General features: G+C 31.4%; 1 protein-coding gene across 3 annotated transcripts in view; it reads right to left on the reverse strand.

Annotated features, from left to right (window-relative positions):
- Positions 1-24546, reverse strand: part of LOC107070583 (lachesin) — a 279183-nt gene that overhangs the window by 248133 nt on the left and 6504 nt on the right. For all 3 annotated transcript variants that reach the window (XM_089174799.1, XM_015328917.2, XM_089174798.1), the window contains exon 3: positions 16976-17084. In XM_089174799.1, the coding sequence (XP_089030925.1) occupies positions 16976-17045 (70 nt within the window). In that variant the 5' untranslated portion in view covers positions 17046-17084. The remainder of the gene's footprint in view (positions 1-16975; positions 17085-24546) is intronic.

The following is a 24546-nucleotide window of genomic DNA, read 5'->3' on the forward strand; positions in this document are numbered from 1 at the left end:
TACACGTCTACCCCTCTTGTAACCTACGTTTTTACAGCATTATCCTTCTTTTCATACGTTATACCCTATATATACATATATACGTATATATGTATATATGAGTATACTACAAGTATCGAGTTACCTTGCATCGTATATTTTAATATTCAGATATTTTGATTTATTTTAACTTTATTCCTATTTAATAATAAAATAATATTTAATTAAAATGCTTATTCAATAAAAATGTATATCACATAAAAATAAATATACAATAAATCGAAATATTTCTTTCCCTTATATTTATTTTTTTAAATCACCACGGTCAACCATCAATATTTGTTTTAAACTATTTTTAAGTCGAACTTCGATAAACGCTTTGAGTATTAATCCAAATGAGAAAATATATATTACATTTATACGTATTTTTGTTTTATATCGAAAGCTTCTATAAACATAATACGCAGATGGAGGAAAGCAAATCTTTCGACAAAAATTTCTATGACTTTTTTTTGTCTTTATCTTTTCCGTATTTTTATTACAGCTTTCTAATTAATGTTCTTCACGAATTCGCGTTAGTATAACACCTTCTTTCGTCCCTTCCAATCTTCATTTTTTTTCTTTTTTCTTTTAACTATATCACTACTCGTGAAACGCTTTAACATCTACGAAAGATAATCTATGAACGTCTCTCTCTCTCTCTCTCTCTCTCTCTCTCTCTCTCGAATACTATCTCTTATACTAGCAAAGAAAAATTTCAACGACAATTGTGAATTTCTACTATCACTAGCTACTAAAAATCTTAATTAAAATTGCACACTTTAATTGGTGGAAATATATATATATATATATATATATATATATATATATATATATATTATATATCACATATATATCATCGTTCATTATCTTTACTTGTTATAGAGTTGTACAATCGGTCCATTCCATGATCTTATTATTATGCAACGTGATTTAATATACATCCTTTTTAATACATACACGCATATACATATATATAGATCATGAAAAAAAAATCAATATCAATCGTAATTCAATTGGTGTCTCAAGGGAAACATAGAAAACGAGACAAAGAGAAAGAGAGAGAAATAGAGAGTGAGTAAAAGAGAGAACTTCAATGCCAATGAGATTTCGAATATGAATATCTTGAATATTTAAGCACCGCACTCGGTGAGATGTAGAATGGCGACGAATGAATAAATTGAAAGGGCGGTAATAAGGCCGTACGCCGTGCAAATCGTAATAATGCCGAATGAACATAATTGAATCCGATATCCCTGGATGCCGTAGAGACGAGATCCTCTTCTCAAAATGCTCAAGAGAGGGACTGAGAGAAAGAGAGAAATCGAGAGAGATAGAGAAAGAGAGAGAGAAGGTGAGAAGGGATAGGGACGGTTTACAGTGTCCTAGATAAGAACTAAAAGATTTTCACTACCCTAGCAGAGTTAAAGAGTTCCTCTGGCAGGGTCTGAATGTCGGTTTTATCGGTCTTTTAAAGTGGGCCAACGGGGTGTCTCCATCTCCACCAAGAACTCTCTTTTCTAAGAATACGTCTGTAATATATAATATATATATATATATATATATATATATATATATATATATATATATATATATATATATATATATATGTATGTATGTATGTACATATATAAGATATTATAGGAAAGAGCGATGCACCTGAAATTTAATATTTCCCTTTTTGGAAAGCACGGAAATGCCATTAAATGGGCTGCGAGAAGCCACCATCTTTTCTCACCGGATCGAGCTACCAAAGGCATACCAATACGAAACACGTTTCTTGAATATGACCTGGAAGTTAGTCCGCCATATTGTCGTACGTGTTATACCCTTCTCACGTGGTTTCATCAAGAAGAAAATGTGTGTATATATATATATAACAAATTTTCGACTATACCATCACCTAATAAAATAAATCCTTTCTAGGATTTCTTTTATTCTTTTATTCTCCTTTTTTTTAGTGAAACATTGATTTTTATCCATGGTATATAAAATATTCTATAAAATATTATATAAAATTGTAAAAAATAGCTGTAATAAATTACACGATTATATTCCGATAGTATACTTTATTATTTTAACCCTAACACCTACTAAATCTTATGTGATTATATTTTAATAAATAACTCTATATTATCTATATCCCTGAAAGATATAATAAATTATAAGATTATTCTCTTTAATAGATATTCGATTCTATAGGATTATATTCAGTCAAATTATTTTAAACATCAACTATAATATACCTTTATATATAAAAATTTTGTGTCACATTGTTGGTTTCCAATGAACTTCGAAACTACTGAACCGATCTTAATGAAATCTCTTTTATTTTGTGTGATTTTTTTCAACTTAGAATATAGGATAGTTTTTATCGCGATAACTTTTATTTTTTATTGCTAATTTAAGGATTTATTATTTAGAGGTTATCTATGTCTCTAGATACTGTAAATTTTCAATAGATGGCGCTGTACTATAATTCAATTATTTCATGTTTTTTTCAGATTCACATATAACATAAGTAACCTTGCTTTTTATATTTGTTCGAGTATTATTATTTTATGTATTTAATTCTAATTGTGGTATTATTTTATGTGTTGTTATAATTTACTAAATAATTAAGAATTATATTAAATCAACATTTTATAACAAAGCCGCAGCAATGCATGGCTGGAGCATCCTAGTATTGTATAAAATCTTCTTATGAAATAAAGTTGAAGATAAATATTTTATATAAATTTACAATATTATAATTTCACGATAAGTAAATTACTTGATATCCTTAATCTCGAAATTTATCTTCATTATGGATTGACTAGAAGGTAGGCCGATCATGTTTCCAGGTAACGATAAAGACGGCAATCATTTTGTTACTTGAGAATCATTCCTGCAATGCACGCATGCTTTCTCTCTCTATCTATCTATCTCTATCTCTTCACTTTACGTCTCGTATTTCCTCACAATTACAAAACAGTTCCCTCGTTCCTTATTCGTTCTTGATTAATATCCATCGAAGTGAAAGAAGAACGAAGGGTAGATTCATAGAACTGATCAGAGTGCAATTTCTTTGCACCTTCGAAACTTTCAGTTCTCGAAAAAGCGAGTCGTTCGTTAACGAAAACCTAGTTGGGAAGGTTTCAAACTATTCCATGGTTGCTTCACGTAATACTGCATTCAGTATTCTTCATACAAGGTGTACTATTTATCTTAATCACAGAGTTTCCTAGATCATTCAAAATCAAAGAAAATTATGCGAGATTTTGAAATCGTTTTGAAACGTTGTTTATTTTATTCCAAATTTTTAATTGTACTTTTATTTTTATTATTTATTTGTCAATTATTAAACGACTATTGACATATCTTAAAATGAAAAGAAAACCGAAGATCGTTATTCCATTAATAAATTAAAATTGCTTTTCATCTCTCATTCAAGAGGGAATTTTGTTACACCCCGTATAAAGAAAAAGAAACTAGCGGATAGTAGTACGATTTTCGAGGATTTTTCTTTTTCCTTTCTCTTAACTCAAAATTCCAGGACCGTAGCTAACACTCGACCATTATACGTTTCCCGTTGGTAACGAAACAATGAGAGCATGATCTTTCCTTTTATTTTTCTCTCTATTTCTCTCTCTTTCTTTTAGTCGTTGAGAAAGCTTATACCGATTTAAATTGCCTTTTCGTCCTTTCGGAGTTTTCCCTCCCACTTTGAACTACCCATCACCACCCCCCATCGTTGGACAATTATTTTTCCTGGACTCTGCAAGAAGTAGACCCGTCGCAGAAGAGAATCATTTATTTCGAACGTCTGCTTATCTATCGAAGATCGAAAATAAAACTGATTCGACAATGGCCATTCGATGCTGAACTTTCATTTTAAACCTTCAAGATAGTAAGAGAGAGAGAGATAAAGGAAAAGTCTAATAATGCTCTTCCCTTTTTCTATCTCTCATTCTTATCATTCCAAATCTTTTCCATTTACATTGTCTTTTTTTTTAATAAAAATCGTAATATTATACAATATTGGGTTGTTCGGAAAGTTCGTGACGATTTTCGATTGGTGGCATTAAAGTTCTCTTGTTAAAGAATCTAAGAAGTTATGGAAGGACGAAATTTTGAAGTTACCCATAAAGATGAAGAAAGGTTGTGGAACAGAATGATACTTATATTAATTTAATAAGCATATACTCAAAAAGAAACTTAAGGGTCACCACAAGTGTGAAATTTGGAAAAAATCGTATTATTTTTTTGTATATTTCAATAGTCTATACCAGGGGTCGGCAACCTGCTGCTCGCGAGCCACATGTGGCTCTTTGGATGTAAAGCTGCGGCTCTTTAGTTCCATACGCAAATATTATTTATTTTATCAAGGAAAAAAACATTAAAAAATCGTTCTGAATCGATTAACGAGGATTAGGCACCGATGAATAAATAGATTTTTTTTTTAATCAAAAAACTTTATTTATGCGAGTACTATTTATTGTTGCCAAGAAAAAATTTTGTGACTCTTTAAAAATTTTGAAATTTTTGAAATTGTAATTTTTGACTCTTTCGACTTAAAAGGTTGCCGACCCCTGGTCTATACCTTTAAAAATAACATACTAAAATTTCAAGTGCATATCTCAAATAGTTTTTGAGTTAAAGCCATCTAATATTTCTTGATTTATAACGATGAAATCAGTAACTTAAACTCTAAACGCGTTTTTCTCGAAATTACATTTTCCAAATTTGCTGCAGTTATAACTTGAAGACAAATCATCCGATCAATTTGATTCTTGTTACAGTTTCTTTAATATATATTTCTGCATACCGTAAATTTCCAGTTTTCCAATCGAATAAAAAATGTAATTCTGGGAGGCCAAAATGATTTTTAATGATTTAAAATTGGATGATTCCAATTTTAGCACAAAATTTGAAACTTTTTAATAAAACTCCGCCATTTTGTTAAATTTCAATTTTTCGTTTTAGCTGAGGTTCATGGTACGGAAAATTCTTCCTAGTTCAATAAACTTTATCATTTTTTCGATTTTATGTACTGTGAAGGTCGCTATAACTGCAGCAGTGAGGGGACTTTTTGGGGCATTGAGAGATTGCGAATAACTCTCTTAATATTCAATTTTTTGGTCCAAAAATTTTATCATACATTCATTACATATCCACAAATATCTCCTTAAAAAATGAAAAAGTTTCATGTAGTATTTTTCTTTAAAAAAATTCCGAAAAATCACCTTTTTTCAAGCGGTCACACTAGTGGTGACCCTTAAATACGTTGCGTTTCAATCTTCCGTCAAAATCGACACGAACTTTCCAGACAACCCAATATATTATAAGCCCTCGATACTGCATTCAGTTTATTTTTCTTTTTATTTAGTACTAGTAATGTTATTTTTTTTACTTACATCATTGTTTGTTTTAAATTTAATAAAAATAGTATAATAAACCTTTTTTTATTATCTTTAAATAAATACTATCATTGAAATAAAAATAATTGAATGTATTATTATTATTATTATGCAACGTTTCTTTACACATTTAATATCCTGTAATATTTATTTAACTATCACGAATAAGAAACATTTGTCTTTACGCCAATGTCCAAGGCAAATATTGACAACTAGAGAGGACAAGACACGAGCATGCTTACATATGCCAACGTAAACGCTTTCATCTCTGCAACTAGCACGGATTTTCTTTTAGCGTAAGTAATACTAATCCGAATCTCATATCGTTGTCCTCGGTGTTTATATAAATGAATACGTACGTGCAAGTAAAATCGTATGTTACTTTTTTTGCATGATATTCTCGTATATAAATAAAATACATGCATACTCGTGTTCGCGCAAACACCCACATATAGGGGAAACCGAGAGACAAGCTGATGCAGGGGTAAATTGATTTAGTAAAATTATCCGAATGTATATACAAGGTGTCCTAAAAGTTACCTTATCAAACGGCAAAATTATAAATTTGTAGTTTCAGTAACATACTATTTTTAAACAATACTATAACTATTTTAATCTATAGCAGAATAAAAAAAAAAAAGAGTATAAAAATGAAAAACTGAAAAATCTATCAACACGTTTCACTCAGTGTGTCTCTTTTCTCTTTATACTTTTTATTATACCGTATAATATATGGTAAAAGGAAAGTACACAGTTTTCATAATAATTTTGATAAAAAGTTTTCCAAATGAATCGAGAACGCGTCAAAGTGCTATGGAATGAACGAGACAAATATACTTATATATCATATGTGTATGTATTAAAAACAAAGAGAGAGAGAGAGAGAAAAAAACGAAAAGAAAGAAAGAATGAAAAAAAAATAAATAAAAGAGAAAGAAAGAGATATAAAGTAAAAACTCGTGCGATAGCTTTCAAATCCTTGCAATAGTGCACACTCGACAACATTCAATCCGTTTCCGTGCTTTTCCAAGAGACTTTTCATTCCGTTTGTAGTTCAACCATCGCATTCACACTCCTTTTTTCCTTGGAAAATCATTTCGTATTTTCCGCGTCGTTAAGCTCACAGTTGAAACACGTGTCGAGGGAGAAAGTGATAAAGAGAAGGAGAGAGAGAGAGAGAGAGAGAGAGAGAGAGAGAGAGAGAGAGAAAGTGTCTTACACGCATTCAACATGACGATATCGGATATGTATCGAGAAAAAAGGGGGATGAAACACTCGTTTACTCTTCTTTACCTATATGCGTACAACAACCCTTTAAGTATATTTACTCGAAACCCTTGATACTATTTACGAGATCTGATTGTTTTTTTCTATGAGCTTAGATAATGACACGAAGAAAACATTTAATATGTTGTTGCTCTTTTCTCTTTTTGCTCAAACAAAATTTTCCTTTTCATCCTTTTAACTTTGTTTCCTTTTCATTTTCAATATCCATTTTATATTTTTAGCCAATAATACGATTTAGTTGAATGAAAAATATTTAAATAACGGAGAAAGAATCGTTATTTCAAACGTAGCATTTATTCTTGTTTTTTTTTCTTTCTTTTCTTTTCAATGAAACTTGTAATTAATCGTAATGATGATTTAGTAGGATTAAAAATTGAAATTTAATATTTAAAAAAGATCAATTTTACAAATGCTATTTTACTTTTTTTCTTTTAATTAATTTTTCATTCCACTTTAGTTGGAATCGTATAATTAAAAAGGGAACGTTAATTCCACTTTTATAAACGTTCGAATGAAAATGATCGGAATATGATAAAAAATCGATATAAACCAAATGATACAAATAAATACGATTATAATATGAATTCTTAATAAGAATTTACATAAGAAAATACTTAATAACGTTGTAGTCTCTGGCATCCCAATAATTTGCTCGTTATTAGAAGAGGAAAGGGAGGAAGGAGGAAAAAAAGGGTTGGCAGGCCTTGGTTAAAAAGAAAAAAGAGAGAGAAAGAGATTTCTTAGGTGGTAGGCGTACGTAAAGGGTGTCCAAGAAGTTAAGTGGTCGGTACGGAGGTAGTATAACGTCGCTAATGTACATTTAATGTCTCAACTTTGAATGCGGCTCGGCTCTCGCACTGTGATAACATCTTAAATATGTTTTCGCATTTATGCGACCGAACGGCCGCCGTTTTCTCCGAGTTAAAAAGAAGAAGAAGAAGAAGAAAGAAGAGAGAAAAAAACGATAGTAGTGGTATAAGGAAAAAGGAAAGTTTCTTACCAGCTTTTCCTCTTTTTCCATCTCTTTTTATTTTTTTTTATTTTTTTATTTTTTTTTATTTTCTTTCTACTCACCTTTCTCTTTTTCTTTTGTGATAACGGCGGCATCCTCTGATGTTCGTTTTTTCCTACGATTTTCACACTTTTCTCTTTCTTTCTTTCATTATTTCTTTCATTCTATTTTTTTTCTTCTTCTTCTTCTTCTCATTTTAAAAACCATCATGTCTATTTCTTTCCTTTAAAAGTCAAGATTTACAACGTTGACCGAACTATAAAAGAAGTTTTTTTTTTCCATTTGGTCTTTAATGAAAAGAGAAAAGAAGAATGGAAAAAATAAAAAAGGGGACAGAATGAGAAACCTTATCGGATATACATATATATATATATATATATATATATATATATATATATATATATATATATATATATATATATTAAACGAAGCATTTGAATTTAGGGATTTGCCTTCATATCATAACGGGATTCAATATGACTTCGAGAGATTTACCACTACTAAAGTCGAAATTTTTCTACTTCTACTAAGCTATTTGCATAAATTCGAATAAAGTATTCGTAAAAGGATTCTTGATTTACGTACTTTTTTAACTTCTCGTTTAATTCATTCGCAAGTAAACGGTTCTTATGCTAATCGTGCTTTCTCTTTCTGTATGTATATATTTATATATATATATATTGTCATTTGTTTTTCTCTTTTTTTTTCTTTTTTTTGAAAAAATTTCAACGTTTCCTAGCGTGCACGATATTTATGCAAATGCACAAATCTTTTTGTTTACTACAAAAAAGAGGGAGAGAGACAGGGGGAACAGGGGTAAAGGGCAGGGATAGGGATTCATTAAGGAAAAAACGTTGGGAAAACTGTAACGTTTAACATCGATTGTCATTCTTTATGTGCATACGTAAATGTTACTCGTTCTCTCTTTTCTTCTTTGAAAAATGTTAATCGCAGCCTGTTGACTTGTGAAAACTTTTTCGATTTCCTTCTACTGAAAACATTTGTTTTCTTTATCTTTCGAAACATGCTTCCCGTAATACGCTTGATAAATGTAAGCAGCTTTAGTTACGATTTTTCTTTTTTTATATCTACTTTCCTTTCCTACTTCTCTTTCATTACGTTTCAGAAAGAACGTTTAAATATATGTGTATGTAACCGTTTGAAAATAATGAATCAGTACATATTTCCAATTCTTAAATTGTATTTTTATATTTTCTTTAAACGTATCTCTCTCTTTCTTCCTGCATTTAGGGTGAAGGCACCAGTCATCGACCATGTGCCAGAAATTGACCATTTTTCACTAGAACGTGAAAAATAAGCTTTCTTTAAATATTGGCCTTTCGAAACAAATGCGATAGATAAGCTAACATACGTCATTTACCGATGAGATGCTATTATACGTTTGCTTAGATACGGTTGTTTATCGTAACTACGAACGATTAATATCAGTAACGACAGACGTATTCCTCCGTACTATAACTTTCTTAACACTTTCGTTAGTTGACGATAAAAAATTTTTTAGATTTTGACTCTTTATGCCTGAAATTTTCATTATTTTAATTGCCATTAAATTTCTTATTTATAAAACACATTATTTTTCGTATTCCAATATCAAAAATTTAATTAACCAAGGGGTCAACTATCTAATCGCATAATTCTGATTGTTTCTAGAAGTTGACATACATGGTCAATTACTGACGCAAATTAGTTAAACTTATATACTATACATATTATATCTATTTTACATATAATTTCATTAGAAATGAATAACTGAATGCTCACTTTTTATAGTATAACTAGGGGTGCCCCGCCACGCGTTGCTGTGGCTCACAATCAGTCCGATACACGCGTCTTTAAGTCAACGAATTACCTTATACCGCCATCTGTTAGAATCTTATCGAACTAACAGAGATAATCATGACTCTTTGTTAATAAACAAATAATTCGCAATAAAATAATATTGCGATTATAAATTGAGATATAGACTATCCTATCTTTCAAGTTGGATGAAACTGGATACAGTGTACAAGACTTTATTCAAATCAGTTCAGTAGTTTAGGAGTCCATTGCGGACAAATAACGTGACACATAATTTATATATATTAAGGCCTTACTCTACTTTGACACTTTCAAAATTTTGAAATTTTTTTTTGCATTTTTCGAAAGTAAATGTATTTAAGAATATATAGTCAAAATTCTAGAACGATCAGAGCATTTAAACTGTACCTTTTCAACGCTACTATCTGAGCGCGCTACTTTATCATAGCTGCTGTGTGTACCGGAGCACGTATACGGTAGTTGTAGGCGATAAAATTAAGATGTATTTTAGTAGATGACCTTATGTTTAGTATCAAATCCTTTGTAGACGATAAACTTTATATTTAGTTATTTTTCTTTATATTAAATTTCTGTTGGAATGCATTGTCGATCTTAGTTAAACAAAACCCTGCGATAAACCAATGAAATAAAATATCATAGAATACGATAGGCAGTAAGTATAAGGTATCGTTTACTTAAAAAATTTACTCAAAGATTAAGACAAATTCTGGAGGGCCATAGATTCCCAACCAACTCAACGATTATCAAACATATTGGTGCGACGAAAACCTTTGTACAGTGTCGGGTTCTTCGAGTGGTATACGATACCTATGTAAACATGCGATAACAGAGAGAAAGAACATTACTCATAAAGAAAATTCGTTATGCTTAACCTCCACTATAACTCTTACCAAAAACATAAGCTGTTCTATCGGGAGACTCTGGTGGGTGAATCTTCCTACTATTGGCCAATAAGTTTCATTTATTTTCTTCCCTCTTTAAAGGGATGTAACTAATTTGGATATAAAATATGTGAAATAAAGTAAGAAAGTGTCTGTCATTCGGTATACATTTATACAGTCCACACCAAGCATTCAAATATTTGTAACATAGTCGCCAAGACTTAAATAATAAATTCATTATAGACTAAATCACATCCTTTAATAATACTACAAAACCACTCACACCATATTAATTTACCGTCGTGAGATTTCCGTAAAAACGCGCGTATAATTTCAACTTAAAAATTGTACGTTATTTTGAAACAAATTCGAGTCAGCATAACATACAGTGCGAGCGAACATATTTTTGGTTCTTCGAGCCGGATATATAAGTCGGACATATCTACCAGATACGCAAGTGCGCGATCGTATTTATAAACAATCAGACATTAAGTGACAAGTGAACATAAAACAAAATTACGAACAGTCCAGTGATCTAATACGTGGTATAAAACAGAAAAATATTGGCAACATTGACCACATCTCTTAACACAAGATCATCATTCGTAAATCAATCAAGTTAAGCTCGTTATACGAAAAAAATTATCAATTCTATCCTTCTCTTTTCCCATTCTATTTACTCATACAATCATGGCTAATGAAAATGCGAAACAGATTATCAAATTAATTCATCGACGTGGTGTTCTAAAGTCCAGACTGACATATTTCAAAAAATTTGTTGATAAGTTCGGGGAACATGACGATAAAACGCTCTTGTCGGTTCGTGTAGAAAAAATAAAAAAAACATTAACTTCATTTGATGATATACAAACTCAATTAGAGTTGTTAGAACCGACAGTAGATCACCTCACTACAAGATTAGAAATATTAAACTATCTCGAAGAAGCAATCGCAGATGCCAGGCGTTGGTTGACACCACATATAGATACTGAACACCGTATGGTCAACTATAGTATTATCTTAACCTGCGTCAATTATTGACGTCATGTAGTTTTCACTATCCTAGATTACTACCTAATATTATTAAAATTAACAAAGTGGTAAAGTGTACTTACATATGCAATAATTTTATAGATTATTATATTACTGAACAGAAGATGCCTCCTTGGTGCTATTAGAAATTATTCTGAAGATGCGATGTGAACGCAGCGATTGAATATGTTAAATCACGAAAAATACCTATAAGAACAGCTGAACGACAATTTGACGTGCCAGAAATTGTATTCGATTATTTCATATGAACGCAACGAGCTCAAATATTTCTTTATCATAACAGATTAAAGATCAAAAATATACGTGTATACACGTGTGTATGTATGTATATATGTATGTATATTTAGAAAAATCAATTGTCTGTATCCGGCTAGGTATATCTGGATATCTAATTTCCCCGTATTGCCACCACCGTTTAACCAGTTAAGCGTGTTTGATGACAATATCCGTCATGGAGATGTGGCAAAATTTGGTGTTATGACGTCTGTTGTATTTGATATTTAAATTGAATTCAATTGAACTAAATTATTTTCGTAAATTTTAATATGTTTAAAATGTTTAAAGGTAAAGAAAAAGTCAAGAATAAATTTTTAACTTCTATAAATATTCGATTTTTTCTCTAATTTTTCCGTTTATTATGTATAAATATATGTTAATATTAAGAAACTGTGTGTACATTACTAACAAAATTGTTCATTTTCTAAAATAAAGTCGTCTTTTTGACTCAATATTTTAACAGCGCCACTTACTCTTTGTTTGACGACTATATCCTTCATCGCTTGATTATCGCAACACACACCGGAGGGCGCTCTGCGCACAGATCGCCACACTTAACTGGTTAAGATATAATAGATGTATTCTTTATTTAACAATTTACGATTTATTACAATTAATTTGACTCACAATTTACAATCTCTCACGCTCACTCTGACCTCACAAATACTCATACTGACTCACAAAACAGACGAAACCCGCAAAAATCCGCAAAGCTTACAATTAATCCCGCAACTCGCTAACAACCCGAAAACTTGCTATACTCACAATCCTTATTCGTTATTCCCGTTGACTGGATATTCCCGAAGACTCGCTATTCCCGAAGGTTCGCTATTCCTGAAGACTCACTATTCCCGAAGACTCATCATTAAACTCCCTCTCTACTCCCCCCCCCCCATTTACCCTTCACTCGCTATTGACTTGGTCCCTCACGCGTGTTCACTCTCTCCTTATATGTTCGCGCTCCCACCCTGCATACCAGGGGTTAAACAATTTCTCGCGCCGTTCACGTTGTTTCTTGAAGCTTTTTGATTCATCGCCATCTTCTTGAGCAAGCGAACATCAGGCCACGTGTTGAGCTTACTTTTGTGCAAGCCGATAACATCTTGCCACGCGCGGAACTTTGCTCAGACGTAAGCAACATCCTACCACGTGTCGAGCTTACTCTTGTGCAAGCGCTTTGTCACACACACGCACGCACACAATTATACTATACCGGATACTTCTACCTCCGCATATATGTGTATCATTCTTATGATTAAAAAAGATAATGTGATTATTTGACGTGAATATAACGTGTTCGTATTTTTCTTCAGTATAACAGATCAGAGATGAAAGATACACACACGCACACACAGAGGAGCATATACACAGACGCACATGAATATACTTTTTGATATTTACGTGGATTTTCGAAGAGACACGTCAAGCTCGTCTACAGTCTCCTTTATATGCGTGGAAGTAGAAGAGAAGAAAGAAGACGTTGATTGGCCGTCACGCGAAATTCTTCTTGCATAGAAGAGAGCCACGAAAAAGAAAGAATAGATAGATAGATAGATAGATAGATAGATAGATAGATAGATAGATAGATAGATAGATAGATAGATAGATAGATAGATAGATATAGAAAGAAGGAAAGAAAAAAAGGAAAAGGAAGGGAAAGGAAAGGAAAGGAAAGGAAAGAAAAAGATAGAGATAGAATGCAGCTCGCACGTTTTCCTTTCCTACATGAAACGATCTCGATCCCATCGCTATTCCGAACGGTATCAATCTCGTTTTTGTTCTCGAACGAGGAGCTATGTTAGAAGAAGAGGAAGAAGAAGAAGCAGAAGAAGAAGAACACGTATGCATCTTCAAGAGAATCAAAGAGAAAGAGAGAGAGAGAGAGAAATAGAGAAAATATCTTGCTACTGGACCTTTCTCATAACCTTCGATTCCGAAAGACGATGCCTTTTCTTCTTCGAAGAAATTTTTGATATTTTCCAACGTTGAAGCAACGAAAAAACTCTCACAATTTTATAGAATTTGTCTTTAACTTTTGATAAAAATATACATATGTATATATGTATATATGCCCATAGTAATGAAAGTGGTCTAAGTCAAAATTAAAAATTATTTCCCATCACATTATTTTAAACCAAGTAAATTCAATATAATTTTTACGATATTGTCAAAAATGAACCGTTAGATAGTGTTTGCTATTTCAATATTATATAGAAATCATTTAGTGTTCAAATGTAATCCTCTAAATATCTCGAAACAAAAAATATATGATTTATTAGACCACTTTCATAATTATGGGCACATTTGTAAAAGAAAAAACGAACGTAACGCAAAGGTAATTTCAAATATCAAAACTTTTCTATTTTGTAATTAATCCTAAACGTACTATAATCGAGGTCCAATGACCGATTGTCAATTCTTAGAGAAATTTCTAACACATTATTGAGTGCTATTTAGTGAGTCAGACATTTTTATTGCACATTAATGGTATATTATTTTTTGCTATATGAGCCGTTCAGTGCACACATCGATTAACTCCACTTTTTGAAAAATCTTAAATTTAAGTGTCAAAGCACTTGGTATAGTCATAACTTTTTATATTTATAATAACTTTCTTGAATAATAAAGATTAACACCATTAAACGGCAAAATTTTTTTGGCCATTGAATACGGCCATATATAGATCGTAAGATATATGACTTTTTGAAGATGAATCATTTGATCCATAAATAACTATACATGAAACTTGGTACGTTTGATGTAAATAAGTCAAGTTTTGTTTCATCGTATTTATCCCAATATCATTTTTAATATTAGCTAAATGTTTTATCAAAATTCGACGCCGTTGTGATATGATTAACACGATCAATGTAATTACATATTATCAATAGAGAAAAAAAAAAGAAAAACTAACGATCAAGTAAAGTTTCTATTTTCTATTTAAATTAAAACTCGACAAAAGGAACGTTCGTAATTATCGCTAAATAAGAAAACTAAATCACGACAATTCTCTCTCTTTCTCTCTTTCTTCGTATAACGAGATATATTAAACAGCTGTGAGATAAACTTCGGTACGTTTTACGATTGCCATTCTAAAGTTTTAAGAGATTTGCGAACGTCTGTAATGGACGACAAAAAAATTTCCAATGACCTACTTTGGTGTCTTTTATTCCTTTTTTGTTTTTTTTTAAATCAACAGCACACAGTTTTTTCTAACGGGGTGACCCACCCCATGGTACTAACCGTGCCCATCGTTGCTTGACATAAGTTATTATGCGAGAACCATTTTTTTTCAATACGGTTAGGCCATTAAAATTATATCATATATATGCAAATCGGTAAAAACAATAAGCAAAACAATTAATTAATAAAAAACCGAAATACGATGGCATAAAGTATAATAAGTCATAGTGTAGTGTACTTTTGGGAACCACCGTGTGTATTAAATATAATTCTATACAAATGTGTAACTATATTATATATATATATATATGTATGTATGTATGTATGTATGTATGTAATATGTGTGTATATATACCTAGCTAAACACAGGAATGTATAACTATGTATTTACACATGTATATATGATATATATATATATATATATATATATATATATATATATATATATATATATATATATATATATATATATTTTGTCGATGGAGCAGTTTCGTGTAAAGTTAGAAGCGTTTAAATTTATTTGACGCGGCGGCACCAACCGAACTTTGCTCGCGGCAGAATTCGTTGAAGCTCATAAAGCAGGCTTTTTAACCGTGTAGGTGTAAGTGAGCGACGTATACGCTTTATACTATATTACTACGTAACTACGAAAATTTCATTGCGGGTCATGAGGTAAAGTGGACGCCTAGCGTCAGCGATATATTTCTTATAAATGTGTTTTAACTCTTCGAGCGTATCACAATTCGTGCTTTTTAGTTATGGAAAATGATTAAGATACATTTATCATCAATATTTACCTATTTTAACAATTAACTCGCGAATAAGATTCGTGATATTTACAAAATACGATAATAGCGAGTCAAATAAAATTATGAGATAGGAAACTCATTTAAATAATTCCATTAGTTACATATTTATTTTTTGTATTAATTTATTAATTTAATAACAAATAAAATGACGTTAAATGTATTGCTAATAGTTAAAGATTTTTTTAGTCGAGTTAGTAGAGAGTTAGAACTTTTCCAAATCTCTTTTATTCTTTTTGACAAATTTAAAATCAAATTATTATTCACCAAGAACTGGTATAATATAATTTTTGAAAACGTTCAGTTGGTAACATACTTTGATAAGAGCTTAATATTGCATTCAGCAATAATATTCGCGCGATTGAAAGCTACAAAACGAGAGACGAACCGTGAAGATCCATAATCTTCGTCGATTCGCACTAATTCTCTCATTGAGTCTACGTAGAAAGCAGAGTGACGGTGAAGGCTTTTCTACGATCTAGTGAGATACAGAATCCGTGTGCAGTAGCAGCAGCAGCAGCAGCAGCAGCAGCAGCAGTAGCACCAGCAGCAACGACGAGACATGAATGTCAACTTGAGTAGTAAATAACATAGCAGCTTTTACCGAGCGCTAAGAGCCCTAACTACTTCAAATAAAATGAAACTTTCATTGGACCATTTTGAGTTGGTCCCGTATTGCTTTCAAATGACAAATCATTCCGTAGACTTGACGAATTTTGAATTTTCACAAATTTACAAATTAATGCTTTAAGTAATGTTTCTATTTGGAAAATTTATTCCAATTAGTTTCGTTATCGTGTATTAATGAGGGAAAAACTAAAACACGAATATTATAATTAAAAATAAAAGAGGGTCTGGATATAACATTCAAGTTGATTTCTAGATAAATACGATTCTGACGTTACGTTAATGAATCGAACGTAACATGAAATTTATTTTACTTAAACACGATTCTTTTTATTTCGTTATTATTTCAAACCAATTTTGTATGATATAATGTTACGTTGGTATTTTAATTAATCGATCAAGAAATCTGAGGTTCGTGCATTATTAGTAATCAAATTTAATATATTTTAATCTTTCTTATCAAATGAATAAATTTCTAATTAACAATTTGAAAAATTGGTTCATTACCACGAACTTGACCGTATGAAAATACGTTTTTCTGTTTTATATTTTACTTAATAACTGAAAAGTAATATTATTTAGATAAAGACTTACCTTGGCACATTAACGTAACGATATGAAGTATGCTGAAAGTCAGGTATCGACTTTTTGGTCTGTCTGCCATTTTCCCAGTCGTTGTTACTCTTTATATCACGTGGTTCACCTGCAACAGTACGTTCGTACGTGCTCTCAGTGTTATGCAAACGTGTTCAAATGCAAATTCGAGACTCGTACACGTACTTCCGTGTACACTCCATCAAGATTCGAAACACCAAACGGAAGACTACGCGATGCTTGAATCGATAGAGTATGTAAGCGACCATTTGTCAGCAGAATGCACTATCATCCTCCCCCATGGGTGGATAAAAGCACGATTTCGATATATATATATATAAAAAAGAGAAAGGAATAAACAAAAATACAAGATACAGAAGAAGAAAAAACAATCGCGGATAAAATCCATTCAAATTTTTACGCGTATAATTTTTCTGCAAAAGTAGAAAAAAGAAAGACAAATCTACTAACCCAAATCCTAATCCAACACTTGCCTATCAAATGAATATAAAGAATATGAAGGAAAGGTTGGAAAAATGTACATAAGTCAAAAATAAATTAATCAATTCTCGTGATTCTTTAAAGTATCATCAGTAATCTTTGATAATCTAAACCAAAAGCCGCAGAATATATATTTCTTATAAAAGAACGAATGTATAGAGCTCTTATAGAAACGTTATAAGAGCAAACGTCAAGTGGGATATCATTTCAAGATATCAAAGTTAAATATGAGTAATCAGAGGAGGGTTAAAATTAGTCGAATAAACTCGTTGACATCTCTGGCCCTTTTTATTATTTCTAACTTTATGTTTCCCCCATTCCTTCCTCTATCTCCCTATCTTGCGTTGGAGAGTGATATAATTAATGACGAAAAACGAATGAAACGTTGAAATAACAAACTATGCATACTATCCAAAGTATTAATACATACAAACATCTTGAATTAGTTCCTTGAAAAAAGATTCTACTGAATTTTGTTAGTGTAAAGGATTGAATTCCATGGAATTTCATGTTATAATAGAGATACCGTGAGAAATGATTAACGCATGGCCGAATCAATGTGATAGACTGACATGTTAATTAACGAAACGCTCGATATTAATCAGATTTACTGGACCGTAATGCAGCTTCGCCACTCGACAAGACGTAGAAGCTATGCGATTGGAGACCCATACAAGTTCCTCCTGGATATTCCTCCTGTACAATCATCTACGATGGCTACCTCTATACCTACTACTACCCCTTACCTACCTACCTACCTACCTACCCTACACTCTCCCTCTTCGACACCCAACCCTCCTTCCTTCTCTCTCTCTCTCTCTGTTTCTCTTGTCTGCGTTGAGTAACATCACGCAGTAACATCCTCATACATTCAATATTCGTATCCACGCAAGAGATTGCACGGTACACGGAGTCTGAGTCCTACATTGAATTAAACTTCAAGATGAAGTTGCTATATTTTTCTCTATTCCCCCTCCCCTTTCTCTCTCTATCCCTCTCTCTCTCTCTCTCTCTCTTACTGCTATACCCTATTTCTCTTTTTTACTTTTTCATCTTTTCTCCCATTACTGGATCGAGATTTATTCTATTCGGTATACACGTTCGTCGTACTTCGATGTATACGGAATCGTAAGTGAAATGTAACAAAAAGAAAAGGGGGAAAAATATAGGAGGAAGGAGGAAAGAAAAAGGAGTAAAATAAGAGAGAGAGAGAGAGAGAGAGAGGGAGGGACCGGAGTGGGAGAAGGAAGAGAGTTTCTCTGAAATATTAATCCAGCCGACGGTAACGCTGCGGAATTATTAAAAGCTGCGTATATTGTTCATGAATCTTCTCTCTCTCTCTCTCTCTCTCTCTCTCTCTCTTTCTCTTTCTCTTTTTATATATATCTTTATCTCATTCTCTTATTCTTTTTCTCGACTTCTTCTATAAAAAAAAAAAATATCATTTCTACTCTAGAGTAATGTTTATTTTAATGCAACTACGTAAATTTTAATCATTACCTGTGCAAAAAAGAAAAAAAAAAGAAAAAAAAATAAAGAAAAAAAAGAGAAAAAAGAAGGAAAAAAAAAAGAAGAAAAAAAGAAAAGCAAAATGATAATTAATATCCTCGTTTGTAGAATGAAATGTGTGCCGGTAGTTACGGTTCATTATTTCTTGCGAGTTACTTGTGCGCAACGAACGATAATGAAGTTAAAACGCTCCGACATTTTTGCTTTGACTATTGACTAAACATTCCATGAACGCTTAGCGTGAAATTATTAACGAGCATACGAGTTTCTCCACAACCCCCTCCCCCCCTCCCCCGGAACTCGAAGGAAATCGATAAGCGTGTTTTTTAAAAGCGAGAAACGAGAAAAGCGTGGGTGATATCGAGTAGGAAGTAAAAAAAAAAAGAAGAAGAAAAAAGGGGGTGGCGGGAGGAAGGGGTTTGGGAGGGAATTTACGTTCGCTTAACCTACATTTGATCCAGCTTTTAAGAGGCCATGCTCTCTCTGACGTAGTAGGTACATGCATACATGCGTACGTTCCTTTTTCGTATAGGTATGTATGTGTACACGTTTATTTCTATGTATGTTTGTTTATTTGTATGTATATATATATATATGTACACTTGATATTTCGTAAACGATCGAATTCTGAAGAAGAAAGAACAAAAACATAAAAAGGTAGAGAAAAAGAAATCGGAGAAAAGAGAAAAGAAAATGAGATTGAAATGGAAGGAAAGAAATGTGGATGACTTTGCAAATAACCGAAGTTAATTATTTGCTTTTTTTCTCCTTTCCCCCTTCTTCAGTTCCTTTATATTTTTATTCTTCATTTAATTAAATATATTTCTTTGATGATATTATTGGTTGTTAATTAAAAGAACATGTTTCGCGACGTTGTAATAATTTTTTTTTTAACGTTTCAACGTTCATGCGCAGTGATGACTTCGAAGAGGTGGGGCAATATTTTCATCTAATAAAATATCAGATGGCAATTATTTAACATTCACAGTATGTAAATAGGTATGTAATGTTTAAAACAATGTATATGTGTTTAAATAATCTGAAACATAAGTAGAGTGCATTAGAGTGTTAATATAATAGGTAATTAATCGAAAGGAACGTGTATTGTTACGTGAAAACACCATGAATATGATCAGAGTACCGTCTTCCTCGAAAGTCACCTTCAAAATGGCATATTATTCTTTATGAAAATATATTTATTGAATGTTGTTTGTATGACTTTCCGAATGTTGCGCATGTGTGCAACGGTAATAATATTCCTAATAAAGAGAATTTAAGATTGTAACGTTTTAATTTCACTAGTTTTTTCATTTTTATGTAATTCTTTTAACAAAGGTATATTTCTTTTAATGTTCCTGCACAGTGATGACTTCAAAGATAAAATTTAATTACAGATACAACTGGAGGTAATAATTAAGTAACAATATTCATGTATAGATATATATATTACAAGAAATTATAAGTTTTAATCTTTAAAAAAATTATATCTCTCATAATTATTACAAGATTTTATCATACGAACGAAAAGACACGGTAATCATTATGCCAATCAAATTAGAATAAATTTTTTTTTTTGATTCTTCGAACAGAAACAAAGAATCTAACTAAGTGAGAATTAGAAAGAGAGAGAGATATATATATATATGAAATGGAGATTCAAATTTACTCGATGAAAACGACATTTGAATATAATCTCATTTTACATACGATCGCTTAATCGAACGACGTAATTTAAGAAGAGGATTTAGTTATAATAGACCATACAATTAATCGTTCAATTATCAAAATACATCTCTATGTCTTTTACTTTTGTTACAATTGATGTAAATCCTTTTCTTGTTTCTTTTTTTTTTAATTAGATTATTCTTGACAATTTACAAAAACAAAATTTTCATATTCTCGAATCAATGTTACAATATAACATAAATGAAATAAAATAAGATTGTTGGATATTATCAGGTCGTCCCAAAAGTTTCTTCTTTATTTTTTTTTTTTAATAATTTTACGCTAAAAATATTTTTTATGTTGAGTAATATACAGTAAAGAAAAAAGTAATATAGAATAGAATCGATATTATTAAGTAAAATAACATAAAGATTATTACGCATACAATATTGTGCAACTTATCATCAAGAAAAAGGAAGAAATTTTCGGGACGACTTAATATTTATAATTCACATCTCTTTATTTTTTGTTTTTTTTTGTTTTTAAGTAGTCATGGTGTATGAAGACTTTAAAATTACACTTTCGAAATTTCATTTCATCTCATTTCATTTTGTTAGAAAGTAAATTCACACACAGCGCTAGTTAAAATTAGAAAATTAATTTTCACGAAGTATATAAGAGTTGTACTACAAGTTTTGTAACATTTCTAACTTCTTTTTTTTTTACCAAACCCCGACACAATACAGATTGGGTTATATAGGATTAAAATATATAGTTCGTAGAAAAAAAAAAATAAAATAAAATAAAAACAAAAAAAGTGTTTGTAGAACAAATACTCGTCCTAGTTTCGATCGAACGAGCGAACGCGAACGATTGCGACCGAAACGATTAATCTACCGAAAAAAAAATAACAAGAAACAAAAAAAAAACAAACAAAAAACTCTTACGCTAAAAATGATCACGATTTGTCAATAATTTTCTTTCGCATTTTACCTGCCACTGTATATATATTTACAAACTAAAATGTTACCTATACTAACTAGTCTCTACGATTAAAACTAACATACGACGACGACATGAAACTCTTTTAACAGCGCTGATTGTTTAACGCAATCAGCGAATTGGTTTGGAGAGAGGATAGGGAAAAAAAAAAAGAAAAAAATATACATAGAGAAAAAGGTGAAAGATAGACAGAAGGAGAGAGAGAGAGAGAGAGAGGGAGAGAGAGGGAGAGAAAAAAAATAGAAGGCTGGTAACGCGATCGAGCACAGCACGCTTTCAGATTTACGAGGCGATTTACAAATTGGCGGTTATTGTCCCACGGCTTGAAAATCAAACTGTCCTGTAAATCAAAAGGTCTGGCAGCGTTCGTTAAACGTCAAGTTTGGCCCCAAAAATCGGCCATGTCCCATCGATATCGTTGAAACCTCCTCTAACTCACTCTACTCTTATTTCTCATAACTCTTTCCAACTGATCCACTGTTTTGCTTCTGCCTCACACGATTTTGTTTGTTCCTTGTAACATCGTAAAATATCATGTAACGTCATAAACTTGAATAACCTAAAATGGTATCTTCATCGAACGTTGATAGCTTTATGCGTAAACTTGAAATAATACAACAACAAAAATAGGACATAACCTAATACCCGGGAGAAATAAAAATATTCAAACTAAATTTACTCGATTTTTCGGATCATTCGGAATTGATGAGTTTTCTTTTTTTTTTTTTGTATGACCCAATTGTAAAAATTTATGTCAGTCATTCTATACTTCTAATTTATACGAGTACTGCATACGAAAATACAACATGACCGATGTCATGATCGATATCGAGCATTTATGCAAAAGATCATTCCTATCTTTCTTGCAATGTTATTTTTCACTCGTTGGTCAAATTAGAAAGGAATTTAACGGGTTGCCACCACGGAGCCAACTTCGATATTCATATATTGAAACACGTCGGCAAAGATCGGCACTTTAATTCATTTTCGTCCTGACGAAATGCACAGATAACGTATTTCCCGTCGATCTATCACGCGTCCGTTCTATCCATTCTACGATTAAAATAACTTCGATGATAACAAATATTGCTTTACCTTTTCTAGATGTTACTTGACGTTACTATATATACATATATATTTGTATGCGTTTATGTGATGCACAATATAAATCGAAATATTTATACCTATCCATTTCTCAATTTTTTTTTTCTGTTTTTTCTCTCTCTTTTTCTTTCACTTGATTTCAACGACGTAGGTACAGATATATGTACGTCGGTAAATAATCATATTCGTCGAGGTTATTGCATTTTCTCTTCCACGTGACGTATCGTCTATCATCGATTTTTAACTTTATCATCCATTAACGTATCCCACGTCCAGACGCAAATACATTCGCTGTGATTAGACCTTTTACAGTGGTATGCTTTTAACGTTGCCTCGTACAAATTGTGTGACCATACCGAGTCACCCATTCCGATATTTTCTAACTACTGTCTTCTATACAAATACATCGTTTTTATCTATGTATTATGTTCGTATTCGTATAATCAAGATGTTAAGACAATAACTTTACTAATTCAATATTAATTTGATAAATATTAATATTTCATTTCAATTGAATTTTCTATTGTATTATTGAATATAAAGTGTTAAGAAAATGCAGTTTGGCATTCGATATGATAAATTATATCGAATAAGTATGGTAAAGATGAATAATCAACGTTGACATTTCTACCCATTTAATTGAATCGAATATTCAATATCAAATCTCTCGTTTGATGACATTTCCAAATTCCTATACCAAAGTATATATACATATATTACATTTCTATGCATTCATAGAAAATGAGCCATCCACTATGTTACTCGATAATTATACCATAATTAATAACGTCCAAACGTAATTATAGTTAGTTACTTGGATCATTTCACGAATGGTTGACACGATGATTTCGTGGTTGCATGTCATCAAGTATTTCACTTGACAAAATACATAATTGTTTTTCTTCGTTTTTATCGAAAAAGATTCGAAGATAATAAGAAAAAAATAAAAATTGATGATGCGTTGGTTACATGTATACAAGTAGTACATAAGTGAAAAGTAAGACGACAAAATCTAACCAAATGTATTGTCAACTATAGTCTTAAACGAGTGAACGCAGGACATCTGGTAATCGTAAAAAGCTTCCGAAAAGGTAGAAAATACTATCCCAAGACTGATCCGATATAGTGCAACGCCTTTTTCTTTACGACCGGTATTACTTTTATTATCCATCGGTCATAAAAACGTAGAAGAAGACAAGTGATGAAGAAACGCAAACAGGAAGGAGGGATGAAGCTTGGTGAAGCTAAAGAAAAATATATTACAGTGGCTATAGTAAAGAAGATAGTTAGGTAACCTGGGCAAACGTTAAATGTCATGAAATATATTTTAACGTTATTACCTATAACAATAATAATTAAATTCTACTGTGATGACATCATCGTCGTCATCACCATCATTATCATTATTGTTACCATAATAAAACTTTAAATTAACTACAAAACACTATGCTCCTCTACTAAAATTTCTACTATTTGATAATAAAGTTTGATAAATAATGCAAAAGTTTTGTTTAAAAAATCATCTGCAAGAAATCTTTTATTATGAAAATATTGAATATATATCTAGCACAAATATACACGTTTATTATACAAATTATTAATTAAACAATAAGTTTGCTAAGAAACACGAGTTAGAAATCCTGTTAAAGTTATCTATCACAATATTCGATATCTTCCAAAACTGAGCGCGTATTGTTTGTTTAAGACAAACATAACTTATTAATTCAGAAATTAGTTAAGAGACAAAGAAAATAAATTCATCATAAAGTTATTTATGAAAATATTTAATA

This window comes from Polistes dominula, unplaced genomic scaffold (assembly GCF_049000335.1).
Source record: "Polistes dominula isolate Pdom_NZ unplaced genomic scaffold, Pdom_raw_medaka contig_16, whole genome shotgun sequence".
NCBI classification, from domain to species: Eukaryota; Metazoa; Arthropoda; class Insecta; order Hymenoptera; family Vespidae; genus Polistes; species Polistes dominula.